This window comes from Rhagoletis zephyria, unplaced genomic scaffold, assembly GCF_001687245.7.
Source record: "Rhagoletis zephyria isolate East Lansing unplaced genomic scaffold, Rhagoletis_zephyria_1.1 Rzeph_scaffold_05049, whole genome shotgun sequence".
Taxonomy (NCBI): domain Eukaryota; kingdom Metazoa; phylum Arthropoda; class Insecta; order Diptera; family Tephritidae; genus Rhagoletis; species Rhagoletis zephyria.
The window spans coordinates 22245-45470 of NW_016162132.1; the positions used below are offsets into that span (position 1 = coordinate 22245).

The window sequence follows — 23226 nt, forward strand, 5'->3', positions numbered from 1 at the left end:
ACTAAAACTGGTTTTGACATATCGTTTGTATGGATGACGACACCACTGGTAAAAATATCAATCGACTCGGCATCCAAGGATAACCAACGAAACGACCACGAACGCTGCCAAAGCACTAATTGCAGAAGACCTGTTTAAAAGAAGACTATTCATAAAAACTATTCATTCGTGATCTGTATGAATGGAAGTTTATATATTTTTATTGCGAAAGAAGTTTCCAAATTCACAAATTTGCTAAATAAAAAATTACCACAATGCTACCATTTGCTCTAACACATACTGACATACATATTTATTTATATTCGTTCACCTGCTCCCTTTCGATATGTTCAAACGAGTCAACGATAAATTTCACATTTATCCACGTTCTCATTTTCACATAAATTATTGATGGGCGACAATTGGGCGCTGATAATAGTTGAAAATATATACTTAAGTATAGGTATATGTACATTGAGGTGGTACAAAATAAGTAAAGTTGGAATTTTAATCCTCTGACCCTCTAGGATTGTTTTTTACTTTGATTTTCAAGAATTCTATACTATTTGCACGATTTTTTTTTGCCCATATAAAATACGTAAATGGAAAATTTAAGCGCTTTGAGCGACCTCTAAATATTTCTTGATCTCGAAATGAAAAAAGCAGAGGTATTTTTTCGATATAGGATAATCCTAGGGGATGAGATATTTAAAATTCGCACTTAACTTTTTCACATACATTTTTGGGCAACCCTAATTTACATACATATACATACATATACATAAGTGTGTATGTATGCATGTAAATGTGAGCTATTTGGCCAATTGCGCGTTCACCAAAAATTATGTGAAATTTATTGAAGAACATTTGCTTGTTTTAACCTCTGTCATTTGTTTATCTATATGTGAATATGTGAATATATATATGTACATACATACATACATCAGCGAGAATTAATAAATAAATAAATAATTTATTGGTCGTGCAGTCAATTTTACACATTTGGAAACGGTGTTTTTTTGTTTTTCTTTTCGTTTGTAATCTAATAAAAATAAGCTCAACCATAACAGGGCAGCTAGAGATACACCTATGTATACATATGTAATTTTGGGAAGCATTTTTAAGGCGTACACGGGAGTTTTTATTTCCGGAACATTTGCAGTTTTACTCTGGCTTTGACATTTATGGAAATATAGGGTGGCAAAAAAATTTGGTAGAAATTTTTCTAACAGCCTGGCACAGTTCGTAGATGTCATTGAATTTAAAGATTTTCCAAAAAAACCGCGGTTTTCCTCACACACGACTTTTTGGTTTTGCCAATTTTTAAGAATTTTTTACCATTGGCTTGGAGATAATTGAAGAACATTGCAAACCCTTTCAAAGTTTTCAGAGCACTCTTCGCCTTATACAACAAAATTTTGGGATGCTTTATGACAAAAAGTTTTCTGAATTAAAATTTCATCAAAAGCTCTGAAGTTTAAAGATTTGAAGGTTGACATCTTCCAGATTCTAGGTGAAGGCGTTATTCGTTCACACAGGTGTAAACGTCTAAGACTACTTTTTTTTGGTTCCTTTAAGAGTTTATAGCTGAAATTGTTTTAGCAATAAAGTAAAAAATAAAAAGAAATATTTAAACGTAATTCCCATTTAAATAGCCGGTTAAATAATTTTAAAGTTTCTATTAAGAGTTTACCAACATTTACAGCACACCGTTTGTTAAATCCCAAGCAGTTAAGGCTCTTATTGCCACCCCACATACTTACATACATATTTTCCTATAGAAAGCAAGTCTTTGAATATGTGACATGTGTGCTAATGTACCAGCATAAATAAATAATATTGTAGCTTTACCCTCGAGCAGTTGAATTATCAAAAATTGGCTTTGAAAATGAATGGCACGAGAAGCATTGAATGGCAAATGAGAAGGGTGTTAACCCTTTTTTCGACTAACTTAACTACTTGTTTCACAAAAAAAAAAAATAACAAAATTCCTTACATACTCCTAAAGTATGCAAAAAAGCACTAGACAAAAATTTGAATGGCATCCATGTTACGTGTTTAGCTACCAAAATTGAAAAAAAAAACTAAAAATATCAATCTTCTCTTCTTCTTCTTCTACCTCCTAACCTTAGTAACCAACCAAATGAGCGCGTTGTGCTTCTATTTCAATGTCAAGAATTGTGGCTGGAAGGTAACAAGAAATTTGCTCGTTTTCCTAACGCAACCAACAAAAAGACACACTGCCAATGCGAACAAACAACTCATTCTTCATGCGCCGCGTACACCTGCCCCACTCGTAACTTGAAAGCCACCACTTAAGCTAAGCGCGTGAGACCATTACAAAACGCAAACAAAAGCGAAAAAGCGCCAGAAAAGAAGGTGAATGTGAAAATTAGAATGCGGGCTAGCGACTCAATGTTGATTTGCACTCCTGCTTGTCAACCGCTAACATCAATTTTAGCGGCATTACCTCTGACCGACCATTATGTGAGTGAATTCGTAGAATGAGGGCGGGGAATAGAGGAATGTAAAGTAGCAAACACGAAAATGAAATAAAATGCATGTACCTACGTTGATAAATTATGAGGATACGAAGAAAATGTATCACTTTGTTGTGGTGACAGGTGTGTGGTGAAATTTGTTGGTTTTAACAAAGACACGCATGATTGGTTTTATTAAAGCGGAAGGCTTTGCGGATTTGATTGATTTTTGGTATAAATTTGTGTGTGTTTCCATATGAGTTCAATTCTACTTTGTAAAGATGAAACAGTTGTGACACGTAGCCAAAGGCATAGAAATTGCGTTCCAGCAGCAGTGAGATTTTCAAGTTTTGCAGGATTTAGTCCAGTAGCAGGTGTAATCGTATTAAAGAGTTCGCGATTTTGCTGAAATTTTGCGGATTTTTCTTAATTTTCGTACACTGATTTACTCTTGGATTAAAATGGGATTTGCTAAAATATAAGCCATATTTTAATACAAAATTAACAAAAAGATTTTAGCATTGCGAATATTAACAAAAAAAAAAACGTACGCTCAATTTTGTGAGTAACAGTACATAGCATTATGTACAAAGTGCATGTCCAATTAAATAGTTAAAAAATACATACGGTGGTCAATCCATTATAGCCGAAACCCTTTTTGCCAAGTTTTAACATATTATTTTTGTTATTATTTAATTTTGGTAATTTGTTTTTTGTAACAAAACCCGTGTAAATCAAAGTTTTGAAAATTTTGCAATATTAAAAAAAAAATCAACAAACTTTCGTACAAATTTCGAACTTTTTTAAAAATTCTAAACAATTAATCATAATTTTTAGCCATTTGAAACTTATACTTTATTCTACTAGAATTCAGTGTTCTACAAAACTGCATACTCAGAATTTAATAAAAAAACTCTAAATTTTAATGAAAATTTTTTGATTTTTTTTACTTGCATCAATTTTTTTTGTAGTCAAAAGATTGATACAATACAGCGGCGTTCTATTGAAATATTTCAACTAATTAATTTTCATGATTGGGATAAAGAAAAAAATTTTGGGTGTTCACACAATTGGGAAACGATTTGCACCAAATTTCGGCAAATACCTAAACGTGGCTTTAAACTTGTATTTATACGGATGTTTTTAAATAATGAACTATGAAAAACTAAAAAAACTAAAAATAATCACTTAACAAGTAAAAATTCGGCTTATAAACGTCCTATTTCAGCTGCAGATTCAAATGCACCCTATCTCAACATATTTTCAATATATTTTATTTTGAGGTGGAACCAAATTCCGAGATAGGGCATTCTTCAACCGATTTCTGAAATAGTGAGTTCTCGTAACGGCTACCGAGATAGGTCGATCTTACACTCAGCCGTCGATTTAATCTAAACACGTAAACGATTTTTTTTTAACATGCCAGTTGTGTTTGCATATCGAAAAGTCCGACATGTCTGGTCTGTTTCCTGCACGCATACAAAAAAAAAAAAACAAATTTATGTATTTCGCATACCACAACTATTCGCTGCCTTATCAATTATCAATCTCTGCGCCTCAATTCAAACGCGCGTTCAACAAAAAATATGTTGGAGCATGCGGCACGTAGCAAATGAGACAAATGAATGTAGTGAATTACGATTCCAATTGTGTGATGAGTTTGCGCAATCCATTTCGATCAGCCTAACAACAAAGCAGCGCTTTTGTACGTACACCTTCACAAGCGAATGGCATAATTAAATGTTAATTTAATTCATTTGACAACAAACCCAGAGTAATTTATTAAAGAGCCCCAAAGTAGTAGTTGACAATTGAGGGGAGGGATGAGCAGAAAAATTGGTGGAAACGATACAGAGTGTTAGCTTAAATATTATTGCGTGGATTTAAACAGCGAATGGAGCTTAAATTTGAATGGCCAGTTCATTGTGCCAACAGCTGGTTGTGTTTATTGTATACCAAAGATGTATACTTAGTTGAAAATTTCTATATGCAAGTTTAATTTTGTTTCTAATAACTATGCTACCAAATTGTGGGCAACGGCTGTTATATATTGAAATTTATTATCCTTTCAAAATATGCTAAGCAAATAAAATCAGGAATGCGCATTAAAACTTTATGCCCACCGGGCAGCGTGTGAATGAATGAAATCAGTTTGTGGCAACTTAACCAAATGGCTGACATAAACTGCCACGGCATCCCCAATCCCCCCACATTTATACAGTTACGCTTTTGGGTATAAGTGTCATTAAATGCGCAAGAAAGGCTCACTGCGACTGAGCTCACTAAGGCGGCACTTTACACTCGCTATAATCCGCAGCTGTGAGTATGCGAGTAGACGATCTATTAAAGGCTTAGTAATGGCAGCGTAAAGTGCGATTGCGACTATCCGTCGCTGGCTAAGAGCACTCAAAAGTGTTATTGTACTAGATTCGGTTAAAGCGATGTGGTACTGGTGCTGGTGCTGGTGGTGGTGGTGGTGGTCATAAATAAAATACCCGCGAATAGGCAGTCACTCACGGCTCAGAGCATAGTACACGGCTGTATGGAATATTTGGCGCTGATTTTCACTCTGCCACTAAGCCCACAAAATATATATATATTTATGGGGCATTCTTTTTGTATGGGAGACAATTTGCTGGCTAAAATTCTTACACATTTCATAAATAAAAATTGTGGGCAAAAAATATGAAATATCAAAATTAAAAAAACTTACAAAATTTCATTGTATTATACGAACAATTTCGCCTCAAAAATTTTGTAAGTAGTTTCTGTGAAAATAATTCATAAATATTCGCACCAAATACTTTTTGTTAGCTATTTTAGAACCGCGATTTCTATATAATTTCATTGTCTTTTACCGTCCGAAAAGAATGCCCCTGACATCCATATGTATGTCTGTAGTATGAATGTGTAGGCACATATCTGACATTCTATCTGCAGGCAATCAGCTTTTGTTGTTGCCGCTACTGGCTCCCGCAATGCCCCGATTGTGCGTTAATTATGCATTTGTGAATTTAATTGTCATTTCTGTGTGCATTAGCGGCGGCAAGTGTTACCCAATAGCTACTAAATACACAGTCGAGCGTTAGAGCGATAGAGTTATTAAATTTGCTGCGTAACGATTTTACACTCAATTCCATTCAATACCATTGAATTCAATTCCATTCAATACAATTCAGCTCTGCTAAGTCCATTTCAATTAATTTTATTTGTCTAGCTATTTGTGTATTTGCCTAATGCATTGTGCGTTGGCGTGAGTGCTAACGCTTGTGATTTAGTCATCACATTTATTTAGCTAAATTATTTCGTTTGTATTCTGTATAGTTTGTTTACTTACGTTAGCAGCTGTGTGGTATCGCGTTCGATCTGGAAGAGATTCCGCGATGTGTAGTCATTGAAATTCGATATGGCTTTGCTGATGTCTTTGCTGCCATCGATGACGGCCTGGTTTTTACCCCACGTCTCTATGTACACCACCGATACGCGGGTATTGAGCGTGCGAAAGTACTGTGGAAAAGCAGAAGGGAGACGAAGGTGTTAGTAAATTGCATAACAAATGAAAAGCTTTTTGAGTGAAGTATTTTTTGCAAATAATTAAAACTAAGTTATAATTTTTAATTTTTATATGATAAATAATTATTATGCTTAACTTTAAATAGTACACTTTTAATAATAAAGCAACGGATTTTCATAAAGGCCCTCATAACCGAGTCAGTATAGAAAGGAAAAATATTTCCCTCATAGAGTAGATCTAAGTGCCTATTTCAAGGTGGGATTTCTAAGTGGAAATAATGGGCCTCCTGCATAAAAAGTGAACTTAAGCTCAGACTAAATTTTTGCACTGAAGAAGTCAGCTCAAACTCAAGAATTTTTACTGAAAATCGAGTCGGAGCTTAAACTCACTTTTTGTGAATTAAGCCCAATAGGTTTGAATTTCTCTCACACACATAAAGCAGGCAACAATGCAACCCTGTATGGTTATTAATTCTAGGTCGGTCGCTCGATTTTCAAATCGTTCCAGAAAAAGCTAAAACTACTTACATACGTATATTGGTGATGTTTCATAAGATGAGGGCTGTCTTTAGTTAGTACTGTTCCAAAATATCTTTAAAATAATACAATAAATTTTTGTTTTTTTTTGTTTTCTAACTCAAGAACTCTCGCTAGTAAATAGAAACCTACCCCTCCTTTCAGGCTGGCTGAGAAGGAAATAACATAATCCATTTATGGTTGGGTTTGTTTTTTGGCCGTTTGTCGTAATCTTTTATTTTTTGTGAGCTCTAGGCCGAGGGTAAATAAAACAATTAGTCGTCTTATATTTCTTTTTGTTTATTATTTATTGTCGATATTTCGTCTTTAATATAGAGTATTTTCAGGAAATTTGGCTTTGCCTGGTCAACAATTAAAAGACAATACATTTGTTTAATAAATAAAAGTGTCAATGTCTCGAAACTTGCCATTGGCATGCTGCTTGTCATACCAAAATAGAGGGAAAAATACAGCAAAGAGATGAACGGCCTTACGGTCGAAATGATAACGGCGGTGATGAGAGAGAGAAACATACTGACGTTTAGTAAGATCGGGCGTGACGGCGATGATGAAAAAGGGAGAGATGGAGTGGCGAAGGGAATTAGAAAGACTGGTTTTTAGTGTCGGCACTTTGTCGGTGGATATCTTTGGTGACGGAGACTGGTGTCAGTACGAGAGTAGGGATGGTAACCGGTAGATGCACCTATTGATCGTCCTGTAGTTCTGGATCCACGGAATGATCGTAATCAGGTTATCATTGTAGATTTGTAATTCCTTTCAATTATGTTGGGTTCTCCATTTACTTTTCTTTCCAAGATCAGGTATACTTAATAAGCATTTTCAGTCCTCCTGAATGTTACATCACGTAAACGATGTAGAAAAATCGGTGTTTCTTAAATAACAGATTAACTTTGCGTCATGCGTAATTGATTCCCAAGCTTTGTACGTAACACCCGTGATAAACCTCCTAAAAATTAGTTAGTGTTGTTAGGTGTTTAGCGATAACCAGCATTGCAATGCCGCCGCATCTTTCTATCTTTTTAAGTATGTATACTGAAAACAGCGATATTCTATAGATAGTAGAGTCGACAGCACTCCCTCTTCAGATGCGAATTTCCCGAGTTCTGCATTTATTTTCCTTATTTTGAGAAGATTATTTATAAGGGGCATTGATGGGTTGCAGAAACACAATATCTGGAACGTTTGGGGTTACTGATTCTGATACCGCCAAGCCTAGTTGACTTTTAGGGTAGGAAGCTGAAGATTTTGAGCAGAAGTGGTACTTTGCCCTGATATTTGAACATCCAGGGAAATGAGTCTGCCAGAGGAGCTCAAAAGTTTCCGATCTATTGCTCGAAAATTGGCTGTTCCCTATACTCAGTCTAAACTCCGAGGAAGTTTTTGTCGTCTGATTCCCATTTCAAGATTTTTTTTAACTAAATGCATAGTTAATTAAATGTGCGCAGAGACTCTTGTGGCCTTCACTGCATGCGTGTTTAATACATAATTAGCCTTTATGTGTATGTAAAACAAGACAATGGTACAACACTAATAGATCAAGTACTGCCAATTTAGTAGCAACATGCAATGCTGCAATCACAAATCCATTCGTAATACTGTCCATATACATACATATACTTATACAAACTTGCGGCACGCTACGCACAGCTTACGCTAACACAAAAGATAACAAAAATGTTTCCATTACGATCACCAGAGCGACTTGCACGCAGCCAGCCAATGCTTTCAAGAGTGCAACATAAATACGATGAGGCGGTTTAAGGAAACTTTACTCACATAAAGACGATGCTTAACTAATGACCTAATGAATGCCGACAGTGACTTGAGCAATAAATAAAATGGATTTACCGGAAGTGCTAGACGTACGGCCATGACAGAGAGGATGAGGTAAAGGAGGTGAGGCTTAAAATATGGGTAGCAGAGAGAAACACAATTGCCTTGGGAAGGTAAAACAGGCAGTGAGATAAAAGAAAATAAATGCCGCTATGGGAGAATGATGTATGTACATACATATGTACATACAATACTGTATGGGCAATGAGTGACTGATGCATGGATTAGTGACATAGTAAAATAGCAACAAGAACAAATGGAGCTCGTAAGTCGCATAAAGGAAGAAGGAGCACATACACATGCACATATTTTATTCATTGAAGGAAGGAAAGATACGGGTACAGAAAGAATAATAAAGGGCGCTGCAGTGCAAGTTTAGTAAAAACAATTTGTGAGTAGATCTTAAAGAGCGACATTCTGTATGGCAGCAAAAGCAACCAACTTCAAGGCACACTGAGTTTGTATATAACATATGTATGTATGTACGTGTATGACCTATGCGTTGTAGTTTTATTTCAATGCCTATAATTAAGCAAACTCTTTAGGCGGCATTGTTTCCGTAGCGTACGGCAGTGCGTATACGCAACTTCTTGCTTTCTTACTGGAAAATTTTCATTTTCATTATTTTCATAGCAACGTAATCTTAGCAACTACCTCACGTAATATACGTAACTACATATGTGTGTATATAGTGTATATATGTATGTACATTAGGGTGGTCCAACAAAATTAAAGTTGGAATCTTAATGCTTTCACTCAATAGTATTGTTTTATATCGAAAAAATATACCTTGTTTTCGTTATGAAATCCATAAATATTTACGCGGTCGCTCAAAGTTTCCCATGTATTTTATATGTGGAAAAAAATTTTTCTTAGACATGCTATACAATCCTTTAATTTTTTTATTTTTCAATCGGCAAATTATGTTTCTTTACAGTAGACTACAAGTAATAATAGCTAATTGTTTATTAAACCATTTTATATGGGTTTTCCCAATAAATGCTATGGGGGCACCCCTAATAAATTTTTACTTAAAAAAAATACGATTAAATAAAAAACTGGGTATTATTCTTCGAAGTTTGCTTAAGAGAAACAGAGTTTGCATATTGAAAAATATTCAGTTTCAAGGGCATTTTTTTCACCCTTTAAAGTGAATAGGAAACTTCCGGTGCTTTGGGCAACCGCTAAATATTTTTTGTTTAAAAAAAATACGGGGGTATATTTTGTTTAATAAAATAAAACTAGCGCGTGAGAGCATCAAAATTCCGGCTTTACTTTTCTAAAATGCAATTTCGAACATCCCTAATATACACATGTATGTGTACCAGTTTGTAAATAATTAATTTGTAAGAGAAAAAAAAAACTTAGGCGCACACCTCTGAGTTTAAAGTGTTTTTTTTTTATTTTTTCGAAAATAAAATTTTATTTCTTTTGGCCGAAGGTGGGGATCGTGTTTTTACATTGTTCGTGATATTTTCTGCACTTACAGTCGGATCTTAAATATTGATATATCGATATTATTGTATCGAGGAGGTAATTGTTTTGTTCGAAGGTTCATTGAAGAGCTCAGTTCATATCAACCTAACGTCCACTCTAATCTCAGTAGATGAAATCTTGCTTTTGCTAAGGAAGTATTTCGATTTCAACGAAATACCGATTTTGTAGGGTCGTCAATTATAATTTTTCGTTATATCTTCGGCATTAGTAGTCGGATTTTAAAATTCAAGTACCCCGTTCTAGTACTTACGCATCAGATCACAATTTCTACCACCCTAATGTAAGAAAATTAAAGCTCGCTGAACATCATTCTACTTTTGCTAAGGAAGTTTCTTCATTATTTCAGTAAAACTTCTTTAAACCTTATTTATTGCGGAAAATGATTCGGCAAAAAAATATCATTTTCCAAAATTTCCTCGCAAAAATACTTTAAGACCCGGGGGTGTAAGGCGATTTTTGTTTGCTTGCTTCTAAAGTGGTAGGGTCTAATGTACATACTATGCATCTATTTATGTATGTGTAAATACATTCAATTATTGCCCTTTGCCTTAGCTCTGCATTGCTTTAAGATGATAGATGAATGCTCTTCGCATGCATGCAACCCAAAGCCTTTCAATTAATCTTCATAATTGTAGGCATTGATGATAAAATATTTAAGCCTAGAAAATACAATTAAGTCCAAACAAAAAGCAAGCTCATAAATATTTGCCTGTGCATGGCAACGTTGTGTGCGAATATCTTGGCAAGGCTTCTCATGTAGAGAAATACACACGTATGTACACATGTAAATATGCGCAAATATACTGTATGGATGTTATTATATATGAAGTGTTTATCTATTTAGCACCCTGCTATGCGTAAATACATCCACAAACATACATATGCGCACTGCATACATTTTAAAATAGAGGATGTATGTATGTTTGGTTTCTAAGAGAAATTTCGAGGCATGTGGAGAATTTCGAAAATAAGCAATTGTGTGCTTATGTTGTACTTGCAGAGTACTGCGATTTTGTTTTGCTTGAGTTTAATGGTCAAAGCTCGGATAGTTGGGTTCAACTGATTTGATTTTAATTTCATTTTGTTACAAATATATTTACAAGGGTAGAGTGTTTGTAAAATAAAAAATGTAGCAAAATAATGTACTTCAATCAGATGTTGAATTTTTTCTGTTAAATATGAGTATTAGCAGATTACTCTTTTGTTAAAATCCGACTAAATACATTTTCATTCACTTGTTGAAATATGCTCTTTTTTACAAAGTTTTAATGGTGATTGGTACGGTTAGCTTTCGACCATCACACTTAAGCCTACCCTTACTCCTCTTTGAAACAGCTCGTGATGTCAGCAAAGCAGTAAGTAATGCAGTAATTTCCTGACATAAATAATGCCTAGATCCGTTCGTGTAGCGCTATTTTTGTAAATTTTTCCTTCAATATAGGCATGTTCTGGTGGGCACTAACTTTAGTGGGATAGATCCTTTGACGTAGTGTTATACTAAACGTTCCAAGATCTTTAGTGGAGAAAAATAGCACAAACTAACTGGACTGTAGTCTTTTGGGCTGAATAATACCTTTCGCTTAAGTCTTTAGGTACGACCTAGAGATTTGCGTGCGTGATAAACTCATTGGCCGTTAGCGACTTGAAGAATGTTTATAAGTAAAACTTTTGTTAAAAATTAATGCACGCGATAATCTGGAATACACCCCCATGATTATGCCTAGCCTAGAGTAAAATCTAAATAATAAAACGTGACCTATAAAATTGCCACTTATGAGTTATGAGATGGAAAATGTAGAGCGTTGAGACTTTAATTTAATTGGAAATTTCATTCCACTAATGAAAAACCACCTAAATACATATATACAACAAAATACAATATTCAATTAAATTACAACATCACCGCATATGATTGATGTGACAGCGAACTGATAACTGCGTGCCGAAAACTGTGAGCTCAGCTTAGTGGTAATTGTTGTACACTTGTTGCGTTCAGTTTTGTCTGCACTAACTAGCCTTTTGATTAGTTGCCGTTCTATTTATATGGAATAAAAACGAAATATACGCTATTGTTGCAAGGACACTAACCAAAAGACAATGTCACAAATAATAGGATTCATAACATTCATACAGGCGCAAATGCCTGACAGTATGTTTAGTAGGTACGTATGTATGTGTTTTTAGTTAGAAATTATACACATATAACCACATAAGCTGCATGAGACAATGAAACAATAGTTTGTTGTAGAAATAATTTGGAGCTGCAAGCACTGGCTGTATGATAATCGAATGATTGATATGTATGTTTAATCTATGTACATAATTATAAGAATGCGTTTACAATGCCAGCTTCGAGTTGAGAATTTTATTTTCTAGTGATTTTCTATCCTAAAAATGCCAGATTAGAGTGAGTTTTTGTGCTTTTGCCCACATAAAAAAAAAACGCTTTCAAATTGCGAATACGACTAAATATGCACTTCAACTCAATTCAACTCAAAGCGGACATTCTAAGCACTTCTTAATACGTTTTTAAACCCTCACTAACACCACAATTAAACTAAGCAATTTTAGTTATAGAGTACACCACATTTTATTACCATTTATACATACTTATAGCCATGCCCAACTTCTAGTCGCTTTCTATAGCCAAGAGCCCCGTCATTGCTAAACGAAACAATTATTCAAACGAAACGAAACGAAACGAAGGGCTACCGTCCCCAAAACGCCGAATGGTAAGAAATAAAGTATCAAACCTCACAGAAAGCCTGGGTTGTATACAAAAGTCGTACGTCCTAACCTATACCATGGCGCTTTCCCACCAAAAGTTCGACAAACTCAATTCAAGGGAAAAATCCTCCAAAGGAAGTGATTGTAGGAACCATTGGAAACACGATTTCGGGTCGAGTATACAAAGTAACTCCACTCCTAATTTTGGCTTCCAGGCTCTTAACTTTCTGGCACTGCTCAGCTCTAGCCTATTGCCATCGACAGTACGTGTCAAACACGCATGTAGTACTGGGTGAGTGCTCTGTGAACTTGTGTGCCTAGCTGATCCGTAAGCCGCCCATGTTCAAGGCTTACAAAATTGATTATGCTTGTGTGCGTCATACAATTATACGTGTATATGTCAGGACAGGTGTATGGTGAGGCATATGTAAATGGCCATAAAGAGGAGCGGTCGGAATGTAGAGACTGATTATTTATTGATCCAGCGGTCAGGTAAATATTATTTTGGCTTTGGGGTGCAAATTTTAGGGCTGTGTACAAAAGCGTAAGTACATACATGCTACGATCTATGTGTGTTGTTGGAAATTAATTTAAGGCGCGCTATGTTGTGCTTCGCCTTTCAGCCCACAAGAAACTGTTTACTTAGAATAATGACTTTTGGATGCTGTAGATAAACGCGTGCTACAATGCGATTATAGTTAAGTGCTTTATGAACCATTGTGCGTCAAATCAATTAGATTAGTAAGTATTAAGTGCAGCAGCTTTGTATGAAAAAGATGCGGTTGCTGGAATACTTCCAAGAAATTTTTAACATAAATTTGGGTATAATTAATTTAGAAGCAGAGAATATACATAAATATTTTCTAAGTTCTTCAATCGAGGTACAAATCAATCGAAAAATGTATGTAAATTTGTATGCATAACAGGGTGGTCCTTAAAAGATAGCCATCTAAATTGTGTATGGTGCACCCCTTTATTTTGTTCTACGTACCAAATAAAAGTCTCCACATGAATTAAAAATTATTAAAACAAGTAAGAAAGTCTAAGTTCGGGCGGAGCCGAACCTTAAATACCCGGCGCAAGTATTAAATATATGTTTTTTCCCCCTTCCGAAACCTTCCGCTAGATGGTAAGCCGAGGTGTATCAATTTTGAGTAAATTAGCGTCCTTCAATTTCGAAATACTGAAGTTTCAAGCATTTCTTAAATTTACCGTTATATGAGAATCGGCCGTTATTTTAGTCCGATTTCAATAATTTTCAACGTTTTGCTTACACGTGGCAAGTACAATAACCATACCGAGTTTGGTACAAATTGGTAGAACGGTTACTGATATACTTATATGTGATCATAAGTGGGCGGTGCCACGCCCATTTTCCAAAATTTTACCATAAACGTATTTCTTGGTAAAGAATTGTTGCAAGCATCAATTTTGAATAAATTAGCTTCAATCGAAGATTTTGTATTTCTCTAAATTACCGTTATATGGGAAGTGGGCGTGGTTAAAGTCCGATTTCGCCCATTTTCAATACCAACCTACCTTGGATTAAGGGAAACCTACGTACCAAATTTCGTTGAGATATCTCAATTTTTGCTCGAGTTATCGTGTACACGGACAGACGGACAGACGGACAGACGGACAGACGGACAGACGGACAGACGGACAGACGGACAGACGGACAGACGGACAGACGGACAGACGGACAGACGGACAGACGGACAGACGGACAGACGGACAGACGGACAGACGGACAGACGGACAGACGGACGGACGGACGGACAGACAGACATGGCTTAATCGATTTCTTTTTTCATCCTGATCATTTATGTATACATTTGTCTATATCTATCTCGATTCGTTTTGGCTGTTACAAACAACCGTTATGTGAACAAAATTAATATACCCTTGTGCACAAGTGCGCTCGGGTATAAAAATGTAGCAGCCGCTACCAGTGCTTGGAAAATTTTAATATAACTTTGTGTTTTGAAAATTATTCAACAAATTTATAAACTTTATGGTATATAGTTGATAAAAAAAAAGTTGTCGGAGGTTTGCGATTTTTAAACAGAACTTAAATTCTTTCCAACCTGGTTAGCGACCGCCAAAATTTTTTTTTAAAATTGCGATATTTTAGCGGATGGATTAAAAGGGGTGCTCCTAGATTTTCAAATTTTGAGTGATTTTTTTTTTTTCAATTTTGAAATTTAGAAAACTCCGATTAAATCGGATTACATAGTTTTCATACAGAGATAGTGTTTATGTTGGTGTTAAGTTATGACCAAAAATTTCAATAAAAATATTAAAGATGGCGTTTATTTAGAAAAGAGTAAAATACAGTGAACTATAAGTTTTTTTTTAAGATCAAAAGTACAACAAATAAAAATCAGTGGGAAATTCACGTTTGGCCTTGCTTTAACGAGTTTTTAATACTTAAATGCATTTTTTTGGACTTTTTTTGGATTTTTTGCCTTGCATTCGCCACCGTAGCCGAGTACTTAGATGTACTTAATGCTACTCGGGAGGTACATGGTTCAATTTTTGTTCTTAGCAACATCAAAAAAAGGTTTCTTCAAATAGTGGTCGCTCCTCGGCAAACAATGGCAAACCTACGAGTGTACTTCTTCAATAAAAAAAAGCTTCTTCGGAGGTGGAGTAAAAGTGTAGATCTCTCCATTTGTGTCACAACATCAAGAAGCAGAACACGAGTTGTAGGAGAAGCTCGACCAAAAATTGAGAAGCTCGGCCAAACATTTAATTATTGGAATCAAATATGATATACTGTTCCTCCCCAAATAACTCAGGATATAATTTGAAATCTATGTAGGACTTGAGTGAAATGAAAAAACCGGTTTGTTCGATAAAAAAAAACACCGGCTTATTTGGTATTCGAAAAAGCAAGATTTAAAAAAAACGCCTATAGATATCCAAACAACACAATTTTTAAGCGAAAACTAAAACCAACTTCAATTCTCATATAAAAATTTAAGAGTACCGTTAAACTAAATTAATATGGGACCACTAATTTATTTTATCTTAAACGCAGGCACTAAATTTTAAAACTTCTTAGCTTTCCATTCAGTTATTTATAGCAACCAAAGGCAGCGTGAAATTGCGTGCTTGAAGTATTTGTTAAAATAGCTTTGCGAATTTTCCACCTCTACACTTCTAATTTCGTACACTTGGCAAAAATTTTCTGCAAAGGCGCTTCTTTTGTGCGCTGAGTTCATCTAATTTGCTTTGAGTTCTAAATACTAAAAACAGCCACTAGAGTCAAAACTAAATTTAATACTTCCAAAGTAGTACGCCATCTTAAGTATTAAAGACGCTGTCTAATTTCAATTTAAAAAAAATCAGTTACTAAAAGAGGAGACAAAATTTGTTGAATAGCACAAAGTGCAGCGCTGAAGAGCCGAATACCTTTTGCAGTCATAAGGACAGTGAGTGCAGGACAAATATAAAAGAAATGAAAATTTATTTGAAAAAGAAAGCTGCAAAAATGGTGGCAACTGAAAGGGCACAAAGGACAAGCATTACTCTACTGGCTTTCGTTTCATAGATTATTTCATTTCGCCAGCGCATATCTACAGCATTGACACAGGATCACAGTCGTATATATGTATGTATGTATGTATGTATGTATGTATGTATGTATGTATGTATGTATGTATGCATTTGGCAAACAAGGCGGTCTGTTAAGCAGAATGCAGTCGAGTAGGGTTTGCAAGGTAACAAGGCACTCGAATGCGGCAGTTTATAGCTTTTTACGTCAAAAAGGCAGCCAACAGTTATGCAGCTGCATACTCGTGGTCTAGCAAGATTTGTGGGAAACCGCAAAATTGCTTTTCTGAAGATTTGTGCGTGATGCTTTGGCTTTCTTTTTGTTCGATCTTGGATTAGACTGCTGAGTGCGCCGCACTCAAATCATTTGGAGATTAGAGACACATGACAGGCTGGATGTTATTGAAGCCATATTTTTGTTTAAGTCGGCGAGCGGTAGAGTTGCCAGCTATTAAAGAAATTCATTTTGGAATGTAAATACTTATGTCTCAAAAAGTTAGTGGTTCTTCGAACTTGTGCTCAGCCATTGTTTACATGTGTACTTTAGGCATATAGTATGAATTAAGAGGGGAGGATAAAACGGGTGGATGTGCGATATAATTACTCGCCTGTTAACTTAAAAGAATACTTTACGAATAGGTCTGGTGAAGGCTGAATGGCTGAGAAAATGCTCAGTTAGCATATTTCGACCCAGGGATTGTTTTTCTGTAAGAAATTCTGTAGAATTTAATCAGATTCAGTTTTTGTGCATATAGACTGTTAGGCATTCAAAATGTCATTTTAAAATTTTTTCCATAAAATTTCGCAACATTTTGAAAAAATTCTGTGTTAAGGACTTTAACTGTTAACTCAATAACATCCTCGAATTTCGTCCTTCTAACTTTATTAGCTTAAAAAGTTACATATCCGTTCTTGTGAGTCCAAAAAAATTAAATTTTTTTTAATTATAAAGAAATTTCCTTCCTTCCTTTTATTTGGTACCCATATTTTTATTCTACAATGCATTGCATTTTTAAAATAAGTTTTGGAATTAATCATATCTTTGAAATTACAAAAGTTCTTTAAAATAAATCCTGACGTCGAGGAGAAAAAATAAAAACCCTACTTTAAATAAAAAAGTAGTATTTTATGGTAGGAGAGCATCTCAAACAATCTAGAAGAAATTTTTTCGATTTACGTCATTGAAAATTAATGAATATCTAAATCGCGGCACTAATTTCGGGATCCCGGATTGTGATAACATCCCGACAATCCCGTGATCGTAAAAAGCCAAAAAATTAACATCCCTAATACATATGAGCTGAGCTGCAAATAATGTGGCTGGCTCATACGCCATGTATGCACGGGACTGATCATGAAAAAATTTAATAAGAAAAGAATAACAATTGATAATGCGAAAATGTTTAGTCGCAGCGTGGTACTTACCGCTGCAATTATGTAGGCGCAAGGCGCTAATTGTCAATTTGTAGTAATTTAAAAATATTTTCTGTCAAATTTATTTGAGAGAAGCACACCTAAAAATTGTGACCGATTGCTGAAATCGGGTTGCGCGATTTTGTATTAGTCAAATCACAAATCCACAAAAAAAATTGATTATTGAATTGAAAGTTTTATCAAATCCTAAATATTGGGGCATATTCTGGTTTTCGTACGAATCGAAAATCATGAAATTTTCCTACCATTTTCTATACAAAAATTTTAAATTTTCGATTCGTACGAAATCCAGAATATGCCGCAATATAAATTTGTTATTTGTTTGAAGAATCAAGTCATGAATGAAATTTATGCTCGATTTGATTCGTTGGGCAAATAAAAAATAAAATTTATTTGTGATTTGTATCGTCGGCAACTAAAAGAAATATTTGTGATGTCATTCATCGACCGAATAAAGAAAATAATTTTTATTTGTGATTTGATAAGTGGAGCAAATCAATTTGATTCGTGATTTGCCAACTAAAAAATTATTATTTTTTATGTAAGACAAGCAAATTTTCGAATTTTCCCAATGTTAATCAAATCACATATATTTTTTTCTTTCGGACGAATCAAATAAAAAATCCAATAGATTTCCTAATTAAAAGCGGATTCAAAATCAGCCCAATTCTGTATAGATATTCTCCTTTCTGCTTCACTTACCAAATCGGCGATGTTCGCCACCTGTATGGCGTCGTGTATGACCTCGGCACGTGTACTGCCATTGCGCTTCTCGAACATCGCTTTGTCCACTATGATGGCTGTTTCGATGTATTTAGTCGCCTCGCGTACATCGCGCTTATATCGGCCCGCACCATTCGGATGAATTTCATCGATGACACCCGCCGAAAGATGTTTCGTGCGCCGTGACAATCGCCACGAATCTAAATTACCCGAATTGGCGCATCCTTTATTGGCTTTAGTGCGTGCCTCAAATATCACATGCGGATGTTTCTGCTGAAACGAATTGGAAAGGAGGTATGAGAGGAGAGCACAGTTGTGGAAAGAAAAATATTTAAAATGCTAAAAACTGGGAATTGAATGGGGGAAAGGAGGCAACTGGTTTTCGATAACAAACTATGAAAAACTCATAGATCTATGTATGTGTAAAACGTAAAATTTACAAAGAAGGAGAAACTAAATTAAAAACAAAATAAAACAGAGTTGAAAATGCTGAAAAAAATCATACAAAAATGCTAGCAATATTTTTTCCTACTACTTAATTAGCTTTTGAGCCAATTTCCAAAAATAGTTTGGCCTTAAAATCTCATAACTCTAATACAAAATCTACAAAATACCGTCCCTCCTCCAGCAAAAATTCAAATTTGAATATCAACGCGAAAAAATTTCAGTTTCCGCCAACTTTTACGATTTATTCCAAGCACATTTGCGCTACAAGCGCTTGTGGTGCGTGCCACTTAGAAGTCATGCCCAACAGCGCATTTGTTACACGTGTGTTTGTTGGGGTGTATCTACTTACATACATACATATGTATGTCGACAGCTTTGTTGAGGATCAAATGTTGGCAGAGTGATGCTAGCGGCGCCCGCGCCAAGTGTGAACTTTTGGTGTCAAATTTGGCAGCGAACGCGTCAGTGACTACTAAAGCGCGCTTACATTCACACGCAATACAAGCATATGTATGTATGTATGTATACACCCACATGAAAAACTAACGCATGTTACATGTTTGTATTAAAGTGCTGTTAGACGTGGCAATATTTGTGCTTTTTTTTTACGTATTTTGCCAGAAAGTCTTTTCGCTGATTTGCAGCAAACACTTTCGGCAATAAATATTGCAAGGGTTAAACTATGTATAAAGTAGAATGATCAAAAGTAGTATCGGAAAGTTTAATTTTCGGAAAAAAATTGCTTTCGAAAGCCACTTTGCGTATACAAGGCGTTTAGAAAATTCTTGAGTTTGACAAACTTTTCAAAAATACTTGCACTTGCCACGCCTAACAGCCAACTTATAGTTACGCGTTAGAAACGTCGCTTCATGGCATTCGTTTTGTGGGAGTTTTGTCGCTTCCTCGTTGCTATGGGGTGTTGTACCAGCCAAATTAATCGCTGTTCGACAATGTTGCGGTCGCCACCTACGCCTTTTGGTGAAGCTTGATTTTATCTTTTTGTTTTTTGCTTGGCTGCTCTAACCAATTCATCAAAGCATTTTTGTGCTTCTGTTTTTGTTGTTTTTTCTGTTAACACCAAATTCAATTTTAACTACTAACACTTAGGAGTGTATGTATGTATGTACATATGTATGCTCAAATATTTGCATTCTGTTTCTATGGATTCAATCACCACGCCCATCTTATGTTGCTGTTTCATAATGAGCAACAGTTCGTTAAGCAGCCAGTTGCTGCTGCTGCTGCTATTGCGGCAACAATTATTTTGGCATTGGCGACAGGGTAAAGAGATGTGTACATTTAAGCGTATGTACCTACAAACATGCGTATGTATACAGTGATGGGCAAACAAATAGGGACGCGACCTTTTAATAAGTTTTGGCTTTATTTCTTTTGCTTTCTTTATATATTTTATTTTTATTTTTGAACGTATGACTCCCTCTTATCTAACAATAACAATTTAAGTCAAAATTACAAATTTTTTGATTATAAAAAGTTGAAGAATTTCAACAAATGTTCATCAAAATTTCAAACTTTTTATTTAGAGATTTTGGGATGCATTTTTATATATTCAAATGCGCTTTATACCACGCTATAATGTATTTTTTTTTGGGTATTACTATTCATTATTATACAAATAAACAAAATTTCATCCGCAACATAAAATTCAGAGTTTTTCTGATGTGTATTAATATATTATTGCAATACATATATATTTAATATGATTTCAACGATATTAATTGTAAAAAGGTTGAACTGTTGCTGAAAATGTAATTTTAATGCATTTTTTTATCCTAAACTGATGGAATTAGAACGACGAATTTTGATGATATGGCAGTGTATATATTAACCTGTGCTTAAAAGATAAATTTTCAGAAATAATTATTGGAGTTTTTCAATAATTTTCAAGGATAAAATTTTAAAAGGACATTTTCAATACCTGTTCGTTCTTCTTTCCAAAAAAAATTTAGTTTTATTCAATTCCACAGAATTTTCTCTTTCATTTGGTATCCATTTTCATATTACCCCTAATTTTTTTAAGTAATTTTTTGAATTAATTGCATACCAGAAATTTCAAAGTCCTTTAAAAAAGTGAAATAGAAAAACGAAAAACCGCAGTTTTTTTATATTTGGTTCTAATTTTTGCGGTTTGTTGATTTTTGTGTGTGCAAAATTAACTGTTGAGTTTTAGGAAAACTCAAAAAATCTCTAGAGGATCACGCATTCCTAAATACATTTATTCTACAAGTAAAATAGAAAACGATCTGGCAGGACTCGTCTGCTTAACGGAAGGTTAAATTTTAGTACAAAAAAGTGCAAGTTTAAAGTAGCTAGAACTTATCGTTATTTTTTTTAACTTTTTTTTGGTCATGGTATTGTGCCTTTTTCTGCATATATGAAAATTGTCGAACATATGTATTTTGTATTGAAGTGAATGTGTGACACCGTCATACAAAAAAAAATTGCCAAAAATCAACGGTAAGTCGTAACTACTTCAAACTTGCACTTTAATGGGCTTCCTAACTAACTACAAATTTTTTGTTTTTGAAAATTTTGATTAAAAACTTTGAAATTTGTATGAACTACATATCTTAACTTGGTAAAATGTCGCGTCCCTATATGTTTGCCTCCCACTTTATGTGTGGAATATATACACATTTATGCGCTCAATTTCATATGTGATTGTGATACATATCCTTACAGTGAAGAGCCAAACCAGTATGTAAAAATACCAGTTCATTAACTAGTATGTGGTAAAGCGATGGTCTACAAGTTCGAAAATTTCTAGGTAGTTAGAAAATAAAACGCAATTACTAAGGTCAGCTGTGGCGTCGCGTGAAGTCTACCGGTTCAGAGGTGGTTCAGATTTTCCAAATTAAATCAATGTAAGTCAATATAAGTATTTCAATTCAAATATAAATAACAAATGTAAAAACCTAATTCCATTACAGAAAAAACATACATTTCCATATGTATAATACTTTTGCCATAAACAAAACAAAAGCATTTTAAATTAACTTTAAAAATTACAATACAAACCCTGATTAGAAAGTGAATAAAAAAGAAAATAAAAAATAAAAAAATATCCCCTGCGCCAGGAATCGAACCTTGCACATCAGGAATACCTCGTCAGCGCTGAAACGCAAACTGTTAGGATCCTAGTTCACAACTATTAGCTTTCCCTGCAGGGTAAATACATAAATAGTTCATCTACATAAACACATACTCAAATATTTATAGATACAGCATCCAATGGCGCTCGCTTTTGCATGGCTGCCAACTTTAACACTTTAATTAAATTTTAATTAATTTTGATGGCGCAAATGCCATTCGATGTTTACTCACTCAACCGTACATATGTATGTACATACTACATGTATGTATATATGTAGATGATAGATAGATTTGCAATCGCTTGGCATTTACTTTTTTGTCTTGCAGCTATTTATATTCAGTATTGGTGGTTGCTTGACAACGTCAGACTGTTTTCTCACAATGGCTGATGAATTTTCAATATTTTATGCGTAACCTTACATACATACATACATACATACATATGTACATATGCACATAAGTTATGAGCTTCCCTTCAAGGTGTGAGCGAATTATAATACCATGAATTAGCACAGCGGGCGAGGGCGAGAAAATGAGTTAGTACGCCATTGTTTGTGTACTTACATACAAAAATATATATGTATGTACTTATGTGTGAATATCGACAATATTGTTTCGATATCCACAGTTATTAAGCTTGTTTTGCTTCTATCAATAAAATAAGGCTGCAGTAAGCTACAATATTTTCAATTTCAGTTCAATGAAATTTTGTGATTTTGCGGTGGCTGCGCAAAGAATTAAATTCGGAGAGAAAATTAGTGAAGACACGGCTGACGGTTTCAAATGTTTTGAAGCAACGAGGTTCACTTAATAAAAACCCAGTTCATTGTTTCATTTATGGAGCATTTCTTCCATACTTATTTAAGCTTACAATTAGTGGCTCAAAGTACGGAAAGTTCACTCAAAAATGTTCTCTTAAAAACGAAAATATATGCATTACACCATTCATAAAAGCCTGAGAATTGGGAATAGAAGGGGCACACTATTGCATATTTGATATAAAAATCTTAGAAACTAATATTTTTTACATCAACGCACATTGTTAGATCCTCAAAAATAGTGTTTTTTTAGAGTTTTTATTTTCCAAATAAACGGTCGCACATTGGTCAGATATATGATATTATCAATTGCGCCCGATTTGGTTTGCCATTTTATCGCAAAAAAGACTTATATCTTCTGCCTCCATATAGTTGAAACACTGTGCGATGCCTGAGTTGACCAGCAGGCCTAGTTTAATAGCATGCCTCCCGTTAAGCGATAGCCGGTTGCAATTCTGATTACTTACGGCAGTAGAAAACATTCTAGAGAAATGAGTGTGTCGGATCTTTGCTTGTCGAAGCTGGGCCAGATTTGCCGGGCGTCCTACAAGCTTCTGGCTGGCTTC

At 34.8% G+C, this 23226-nt stretch overlaps 1 protein-coding gene across 1 annotated transcript in view; it reads right to left on the reverse strand.

Moving 5' to 3' along the window:
- LOC108371539 (snake venom metalloproteinase BmooMPalpha-I-like) overlaps positions 1 to 18554 on the reverse strand; it is a gene marked incomplete at its 5' end in the record, with an annotated part of 34244 nt that extends 15690 nt beyond the window's left edge. The window contains 2 exons of the mRNA XM_017627119.1: positions 5797 to 5966; positions 18261 to 18554. Coding sequence (XP_017482608.1) covers positions 5797 to 5966; positions 18261 to 18554 — 464 coding nt within the window. The remainder of the gene's footprint in view (positions 1 to 5796; positions 5967 to 18260) is intronic.
- Positions 18555 to 23226: the final 4672 nt, after the last annotated feature.